General features: G+C 41.5%; 1 protein-coding gene and 1 long non-coding RNA gene across 2 annotated transcripts; one reads left to right on the forward strand and one right to left on the reverse strand.

The window, feature by feature from the left end:
- Positions 1-196: 196 nt before the first annotated feature.
- Positions 197-5,206, forward strand: Ciz1 (Ciz1 zinc finger protein). The gene is made up of 8 exons (XM_002047073.4): positions 197-357; positions 567-867; positions 936-983; positions 1,807-2,231; positions 2,844-3,525; positions 3,632-3,955; positions 4,020-4,672; positions 4,734-5,206. The coding sequence occupies exons 2-8, from the start codon at positions 571-573 to the stop codon at positions 5,080-5,082; spliced, it is 2,778 nt and encodes a 925-aa protein (XP_002047109.1). The 5' UTR covers positions 197-357; positions 567-570; the 3' UTR covers positions 5,083-5,206.
- LOC26531289 (uncharacterized) lies at positions 5,101-6,976 on the reverse strand. Its single transcript, XR_001450366.3, has 2 exons — positions 6,330-6,976; positions 5,101-6,258 (listed from the first exon to the last, which is right to left on the reverse strand). It is a non-coding gene; the product is annotated as an uncharacterized lncRNA (long non-coding RNA).
- Between the last annotated feature and the right edge of the window lie 2,600 nt (positions 6,977-9,576).

Below are 9,576 nucleotides of genomic sequence, written 5' to 3' on the forward strand. Positions count from 1 at the left end.
AGTTTCGCCTAGTAAATTGTAGCAAAAAAAAAATCTTTAAACATTACAATTTCGCGCCGTTTCGAAGTACGGTAACGCCGAAAAAATATTGTTACTTTGTGTTGGTCCCATATGCGGTCACATTGAACTTACGAAACTGCCAACCTGCCTTAATATAAATGTCAACTCCTTACTTGCTTATCGATTAATTAAGTGCACATCCCTAGGACATTAGCCATTGTCGGAAAATTTTTTCTTCGTTTACGGCTTGTTCTACAGTTGTGAAATATAAATCTAAAAAATAAGTGCAATCTCATTGCGCAAACGTTTCAAACCAAAAACTTAAAGTGTGCTATTTTCCATACAATAATACAAAAGGTAAGCGGAGTTATATTGTGCTGTATTTTAGGCGAAATATGTGTTGCAACCAATATCGATTATTTGCCGCTGTCGACGCCGGCGCATGGTGCGACGTGCTGGTAACGGGGTGCTTCGCTAGACAAAAAAAAAAAAAAAAGCAAAAGCTAGTGTGAATATTCTATGCATTAATCTGTGTTTATTGTGTGCATGTTTGTTTGCTTTCATAGCAAAATGCGTGGTCGCGGCAACTACATTCCACGAGGAGGCGGCACAATGCGTGGCGGCGGCGGCGGCTACTACAACAACCGCAATTCTAGCAATTACGTGAACACTCGTACCCAAGGCAATTACCGGCCAAACAACGGACGGTATGAGAACAACTATCACAACAATCGATACAGTGGTGGCAACAATGCTGGTTCCAACAACGACCACTATGACAATCGCAACCGCGACAAGTTCAACAACCATCATAATTCTAGCACCGGCGGACGCTATGACTCCAGCTCCAGTCACAAGCGCAGCTATGTGAGTTCAAATAAACCCCATCTTGGGCTCGTTTCTAAATTAATTTTTTTTTTCAACCGGGCGAACAGGATTCGTCACGGGATCGCAGCGATGACCGCAAACGGCCACGTCAAGACGTAAGTTTATTTTTGACCCTACAAAAGTTAATGTGTCCAAAAAAAAATGAAAAGTTTTCAGGTTTCTTAAGACATATGCATCTGTACTGCGGTCATTGTATGTGTAATTTTAATGAGTTTCCAAATATTTATAGCACTATTTGTGAAGTTTTAACACCGGATTCTAGAGCGTAAACGGAAATTGCACACATAAATAGTTGTGCACTCAAAGTAGTCAGAGAAAAAGACTTTGAGAACGCAAGAACTCAATTTATATTGCATATATATTTCATATATATTATAAATAGCAGCAGCAGCTACGCATATAGCAAAGATTTTGCCACACCGATCGAGATATATACATATATGCATATATATATATATTTTATATGCATAGAAAGTGCAGTCATGGCTGCGATCGAACCTGAATCAAAACATGATTGAGAGCGTGCATTGTGTGTCTATACCCCATATAATATGTATATCTTAATGCCTGTAAAAGCAGACAATGTCTCCGTTCCGACAACAGATATCTATACCTATAAATATATACAATTAACATGTATATTTGTATAATCAATCCATCTAAATAGCTAAAAGTATAAGGTTTGTTCATCATGCTACTACTACTACTACACACACTTGCTACAGGATAACGATTATTGCATTTGAGATAACCCAATTTATATAACTATATAAAAGTATAAATATATATAGCAATTCTTTATCATCCACAAACAAGAAATTTATATGTATATCTACCTATGTATTCGAACATCAAATCAAAACAAAAAAAAAAAAACAATGCTCCTCTACACTCCTTCCTACTCATCAATCGTCATAGGATTACCGTCGCACGTCCTCGTCAAATGATCACAATGATCGTCCATCGTCGTCATCGCAGAACATGGGCTCATCGTCGTCCAGTTATCATCAACGGAACAGCACCGGCGGTGGTGGCGGCAGTTCAAGCTCGTATCGGCCACGCGATGATTCGGGCAGTCAGCGACATCAGCGCGAGTCGTCAATGGGCCCGCCAAAGCGCCCGCTGTTGCGCAGCGTTGCCGGCACCAATTATATATCACGTCCGCGGGGCTCAATGTCCATACGCGGCGGGATGATGCGCAACAACATGCGTGGCGTTGGCAACATGCGGATTGTGCGGCCGCGCATCAACGAATCCAATGATCTGCGCACCATGCGCCGCCAACTGCTTTATGCTCAGCAGAAAGATCGCGCACGTTTGCTCAAGATCCAACAGCTGAAAAGGTAATTAGTCAAAAAAAAAAAAAGTATTACAAACAAAAAAAAAAAGAAAAGTCGTCCAGTATATAGCGCATTTTGCTTTCCTGTGTGAGGCAGTTATGAATCCTATAAAGAAATTCAAAGCCGACGATAGTTTAAAGCACATACGCCATGCGCCAATGAAGGGCGACGGGCTCCAATTGAAGAGAGCATCAAAGACATTTGGCTATGTTACCAATATGAATATGTGATATGAACACTATGACTATTTTATAATAATAATATGCCACATATATGAGTGAGAAGTCCGAGGTTAAGAACTATTATTGGCTAAATTGACAAATTGAAAGGCTTACTTAAGAAACCATTCTTATATCGAGATACTAGAGATTTGAGATCTTCGCATACTATGTAAACTGTTGTCACTGTTTCAATAATCTTGTAGAGAATCAATTCAGACTACGACACCTGACACACTATGACAAAGTATTTGTTAGCTTACTGCTTAATATATGTGTACTTACCACAACAATTTGCATTTGCGCCTCCCCCCTTCACTACAAATATAAAAAACAAATAAAACAAAAAACCAAAAAAAAAAACAAAAAAAAAATTCAATTCGAATTCCATGTATAGCTCGTTGCGACGCCAACGCCAGGGAGGGAACAGCAGCGATAATTCTAGTGACGATAATGATGACTCTGATAACGCTGACAAGGAGGACGATTCTGATAAAAAGAAGAAGAAAAGCAATGACGATGATGGCGAAGACGATGGCAACGACGATAAAGATGGCGCCGATGGGGAGGAGAAGAAGAGCGAAACGACTAAAAAGTCGCCAAGCAAGAAGCGTAGCACCAAAACGGCAACCGAAGATGCCGAGGGCAAGTCCAACGATGATAAGGATAAGGATGAGGACGATGAGCAGGAGCACGGCGATGGCCATGAATCGGAAAAAAAGAATGCCAAATCTGTTGGCTCCGATGATGATGATGATGAGGAGGCCAAGGGCAAGGCCGATGAGTCCGGTGATGCCGATAAGCCCAAAGAGAAGGGCAAATCATCGGGCACAGCCGAAAAGTCGACAGGTAAGAAAAAAGACAAGGACGGCGATGACAAAGAGTCCAAATCGAAGAAATCGTCCAGCAAGAAGGAGCGCTCCTCGCGCAAGGACAAAGAAGAAAGTGATGATGAACGCAAGGAACGACGCACAACCTCCACCTCCCGCCATCGCGACGATGACCATAACAATCTGCGCAAGCGTACTTTCATTAAGCTCACCTGTGTTCACTGCCACATCAAGTGCGTTACCTTTAAGGTAAGTGGAAAGGGACCTATCAAATCAAAATCGATGCACCAATCAAATATATATCAATAAGTATATTTAAACAATTAGCTTATACCTATATTGATATGCTCGACAGGAATACCACTATCATTTGAACTCGCGTACTCACAAGAACTCGATGCGTACTGTCGCCTTACGTCAGCGGGCGGATTTGCAGCGCATGCGCGCCCGTCAACGCACCACACAGCGCGAGATTGAGGAGAATAGCAAGGAGGAGTATGAGTCCCGATATTGCCGGCTTTGCCGCTTAGCCTATCGACAGCCGAAGAACCTGCATCAGGCATCGGAGCATCATAAGACAATCAAGAAGTTCTTGATGCCGTACTGTGGCTCTTGTCATTTGGCCTTCAAGAATGCTATGCTTTATGAGAACCATCGCTGCTCGCTGGAGCACATAAGAGTGAGTTTTGAGTGAAAGAGGATTTCCTTTTTCAATATTTATTAACGGAACACACTGTCAATAGAATAAGGCGCGTAACGACGAGTCCGGATCGGAGGACAGCGTTGATGAGCGTGAAATTGATTTGAACAAATTCCTTACCGTCGATTCGGTGGGCGAGATCGATGACGATGTCATGGATGCTGATGTTGATGCAATGTTACTTGAGGCCGAAACAGCACAGAAGAGCACCGACGAGGAGACGCGCAAGCGCGGCCTTATCGGCCTGGACTTTATCAAGGCTGTGGAAGCATTCTATTGCGAATTGTGCAATCATTACTCGACCAAGCTGGGCGACGATACCTTAGATGCGTATACAAAGAAGCATTGCCTGCAGCACTTGCATATAAAGAACTATTTGCGCCACAAAGATGAGGCCGAAAAGGCCAAGTCCAAATCTGATGCGGGCGATGACGATGACGACCATGAGGTCGATGAGGAGGGTAACAAGATACCCAAAGATACTGACGAAGCTGATGCCGAAGAGGACATTGAGATGGACGGCAAGGATGATGAAGATGAGGAATATGAAGGCGAGGATGCTGATGAATCGCACGATGAAAAACTGTGGGAAGAGGTTGACAAGGATTTGGGTGATCTGTTGGCCGAAGTTGAGCCATTGGGCCACGAAGAAGAGGAGGAGGAAGATGAATCTGTGCTGAATATTGACATCGAAAGGTGAGCTGGATTTATTTTAATACCCATCCATACAACCCATAATGTGCAACCATTATTGCAGTGAGAAGAATAAGCTAAAGGATGTCAAAGATGAACCAAATGGAAATGACGAGGAGGCGCCAAAAGAAACCAAGCCGACAGCTACAAAGGCTGCAGATAAAAAATCAACTACAGCAATAACAACAACACCACCACCACCAACAACAACAACAACAACAACAACACCTAAAGCAACGCCTGCTGCAAAAAAAGAGGCGGCGGCGCCGAAAAAAGCAACGCCCAAAGCGGCCGTGACCAAGGCCAATCGACCCGGCCCAGCCTCAACGAAACGTCAGGTCTTGGTCAGTTTGAAGCGCACTTCAGCGGCGACCATCAAGGCGGCCACCAAGTCCGCGGCCGACTCGAAATGAGCCCGATCTGTCCACAAACCAACCATACACATACACATAACTGCAATGACCAAAACCCAGTGATTTGGCTGCAGCAAAACACCAATAACAAAAACAAAAATACACATTTGAAATTCAACTTTTACATGCACGTTCAAAAGAAACTCCACACAACAATGTGCTATGTGTGCACGAGGCATGTTTAATAAACTTTTAGACATAAAATTAACTAAACAAACCACCTGTGCAGCATATGGAGCACTCTTTTTGGTGTACCTTTCCAAGAGCCGTGGCCTTTCTAAACTTGAGCACCAAACAATGAGCCAGCGAATTGTGCCTTATCCGCCAATTTGCTGGGCATTGCAGGGCAGCCGCCGTTAGAGAGCAGTTACTTAATTTGATTAAGTGGATTTTCTGCGCCGCCTTTTTATCGGATGTATTTATTAACCTTGTAGACGCCGAGTGTGCTGCTGGTTTTTATTTCCGACCCAAGCAGACAATGCGCTGGCAATGGCAACTCGAAAGGAAAGCACATTTCATTTCATAATTTTTCGCCAAATTAACTTTCACTGCATGTCACGTAGGATCGTTGTGTATGTTGGAGCCGCAGATGTGGCAATGTCTTTGCATGTGCCACACATTACACAATGTGCCACTTAATATGCGTTAATATGGAGGGGGGAGCCTCCTTTCTCGCTCTCATGCGGTTGCTTCCTTTTTATTAAATCAGCAAGCGCCATCAGACAATGTCAAGTTTTGATTTGATTATTACAGCCAGCGGCTTCACTTCTGTCCACTTGGCTGCAGCCAGCATCTGTTGCTGCGGCTGAGGCTATGTCGTTAATCCCTGACAATCGCTCATTCGGCGCTTTGGTAAATTGCATTCAAACTGTGCCGCGAGATTTATGCGCGCATTGTTCTGTGCCACAAATCCGGTTTTTCTGTTTGCTGTTGCCCGGCTTCACGAGTGTGGAGAGCCCGTTACTATTAACATTTAATCTGTGGCTGCGACTTGTTTATTTTTGTTTCGAGTTTTTTGTTGCTTTATTTTAGAGGCTTTTGGCGCTTCTATTAAGAAATTTGAACGGTCTTTTTTTTTATATTTTGTTTTTCGATCTTCCTGTTGTGCAGCTTGTTTTTTGCACTTTGCCACATTTTAAATGCCAAGGTGGTGGCTTGTTGGCCGAATCAAGTTTCCTAGATAGCCGCAACAAAACAAAAAAAATTGGTTTTTGTTAATGTGGATAGCTGCTAAGTTACGCATTTACCGCTGGGCATTGACATTTCTCATGTGTGCTTAAAAATTGTTGTTTAATTAAATCATTTGGCGACTCCATTGAAATGTCACTTGAATGTGGCCAATTCGCAAAGACAATGTTTTTCTTGTGCGGGTGCGTGCCTAATTGCTGGTATTTAAGCAAATGCTTTGTTTTGCACATTTTCACATCGTTAAGTATATGTTTTGGTTTTTGTGTGTGTGTGTGTGTTTTTTCTTTTTGTTTCTTGCTTATTTCTAGCTTTTGCATACATTTACGTGTATTCAAAATGATATCTGTTGTCCAAAATGTTGGTAATGATTTGATACAATCAACGGTTTTGTAACGCAAGGTCTTAACTTTATGTCATTGTTTTTCTTTCTTTTTTAAATAAACGAAAATTAGCCGCTGGCAAAGACTGTTAAAACGGCAACAGTGTTGTCAAATGACAGCAAGTGTGAAAATGGCACAAGTATCGATAACGATTTGTCGGTTTCGCAATTCGAATTAGTAACGATTATCCTTGCCCATTCACAATGGATTTGTATACCCATATACAAACATGCACACATAGTTAATTTCTTATTGCAATGCTTAATGCTTAACTGTTATGTGTGAATATTTCACACGACTCTTTGGCAGCCTTGTCGCTTATCAGCCGGCATTTACGGCACGTTAATGGAAAAGAACTTAATTGTTGTGCGACCATCACAAAACCATGGCCAGCTGCTCGAGCTTTGGGTAAATCCCTAATACCAAATTGGTATAGCAAATTTTCAATGATTTTATTTGTTGTTACATAAATAAATTCAAAGTATGTAGGTATTTCCCCATGTAGACGTGCATACAAATTCGCAAGTTCCGCCTCAGTTTTACTTGGACTTGCATAAAAATGTTACATCAGACGGCAGATATGTAGTTTTTGGCACGCAATTTAAAACAGCACATGGGATATGGATGTGTAGATCTCCGCATAGATACCGTAAGGGCGGTGCCGGTGCGAATAAATAGTATACTACGACAAGATCTAATTAAAGCCAACCAGGTGCAGCTGCATCTGGGAAAGATGCGGCCAGCACTTGTAGAGTATATATATATATACTTACTTAGTATATCTGTGTGTCTGTTTTGTTTGTCATATTTTTGCATGCCTCATTCATTCTTCTCACGCCCAAAATGTAAATGAAGTCGTTTGGGGTAAGCCGCAACGTCAAAGCCCCCTGAGGGAATGCGAGGAGGGGAGGGCGGCGCCTTCTGGGGCTTATTGCTAATGTTAAGCCAAAGACGAGTTTACATGCTTCGCTAGTTGCCGCTGTCAGCGGTCTTTGTAGTGTGAAAATCTTTTTTATTTTATTTATTTTTTTTTTTGTGTGTTTAGTTTCTATGATTATTTTTCGAAATTCGGTGTAGCTAATCGCAGTCGTCATTCATAACTGCCATTGTACATGTGCATTGTTCGGGCCCGTTGATGTTTTTGGGGCTAAACTTTGGTTTTCTTTTATTGCCAACGCTGTGGGCATCGGTATTTGGGCTGCATTTGCTGTAAGCTCAGTTATTGCAACGCTTTTCTGATTTCTTTTATTAAGTTAAAGTCACAGATTCATTGTGCAATCGCCAGACTCCAAAGCCCAGCTCTCTTTCAACCAACTCCACGTAGTATGTAAATATTCACCTGCGCTTTTCTATGCCCTCTGACGTTTTACGAGCTGGATTGCATATAGTCCATAAATCTATGCAAGCAACATGCTGGGATCGAGCTGCATCAAATTGCCTGCCCACAGCTCATTATCGGGCTGTGATGTATGGATAAAGGCGCATTATAGCTAACATTAAATCTCTGTTGATTTTCATGCGAGTAAAAAATCAACTGGCGGACCGTGCTGCACTTAAACTGGCCATTAATTGAACCCGTCCGGCTCTGTGTTTATGCGTTGAAAATGGCGAGAAATCGAAACACTTGGCTGCTGGCAGCCAAAATTAAAACCAGGAAAACGCAAATCATATAACAATGCGAGCCAAAAGTCAGACCAAAAATGATCGTGCCCCCGACCCACACATCATGTAATGCCAATCGCAATTGTCTACAGCTGACTGGACGCCACGCTCATTAGCAAATTATGTGCATACGGGTGTGCATAACGGTGTGTGTGTGTGTGTGTGTGTGTGTGTGTGTGTGTGTGTGTCTGTGTGTGTCTGTGTGTGGCCACGCTTCAGTGGAACTACCATAACTAAAACCAAACCCGGACTAAGACTAAGATACAGATACAGTTACAGATATAGATAGATATAAGCTAAGATTCGAATTGAGACACAGCCACAAATTGGGAGTCGTCTCTTTGGGGGGGCTTAGCCTGCAATTCATGAATCACGAATTTGTTTATTTTTATGGCCGTTTTACGCTTGAGTGGCTCTGATATAAACGCTTTAACTTTAAGCCATATTAATTGTATTTAAATGCACTGCGGTAATAGCATAAACATAAATTAGAATGCGCCGTCGCCGTCGCTTTAATTAATGCAAGACAATTTTTGACGTTTATGATTTATGAGATTAGATAAAGGTTTCGGTATTATTTCGATTTGGGCAACAACTGATAAATTAGACAGGCAGCTCCAAAGTCGAGCATTAAATGATATATATACCCTTTAATAAGCACTTCCTAATTGGGTATATAAATAGACATCAAATGAAGCCTAGAACAATTCTGTACAGATTGCGCTCCGAAGTATGCAATGAAAACTTTAAATTTGTGACACATTTTTCTAGATCAAAGTTAAAAGCAAATATTTAAGCACAGTTACGATATTTATTACTCCAGCTACATATACTTCATTCGGAGTATCTCTCGGAGCTTCTCTTAACCCTCCACACACTTATGTCAATAACACTTTGTAAACTAACCCAATGGACTCTGCCATAAATTGTCTCAGATGGTATTTTAATAGTCAGTTAAATTATAGTTGCATTACCTGTAATTATTATTGCCAGCTATATCATTATCGTGTCATATAGCGGTAAAGCTAGACTGTAGACGATACGATGAAAAACAATAACAAAAAGTTGCGATTTATGTACATTTGACATATGCACGACGATTATGCAATACCCATTGTCCATTGCACATTTCATTAACAAGAGCAACAGCAACAACTTTGAGAAGAAAAAAAAAAAACTAGAAATAGTTTCGCGTATATTCTGCCAATTAAGATCTCAGCAAATGTTTTCGGAGTATGTATATCAAAAGCATAAGCTAAATGCT

Source organism: Drosophila virilis, chromosome 3 (genome assembly GCF_030788295.1).
Source record: "Drosophila virilis strain 15010-1051.87 chromosome 3, Dvir_AGI_RSII-ME, whole genome shotgun sequence".
Lineage (NCBI taxonomy): Eukaryota > Metazoa > Arthropoda > Insecta > Diptera > Drosophilidae > Drosophila > Drosophila virilis.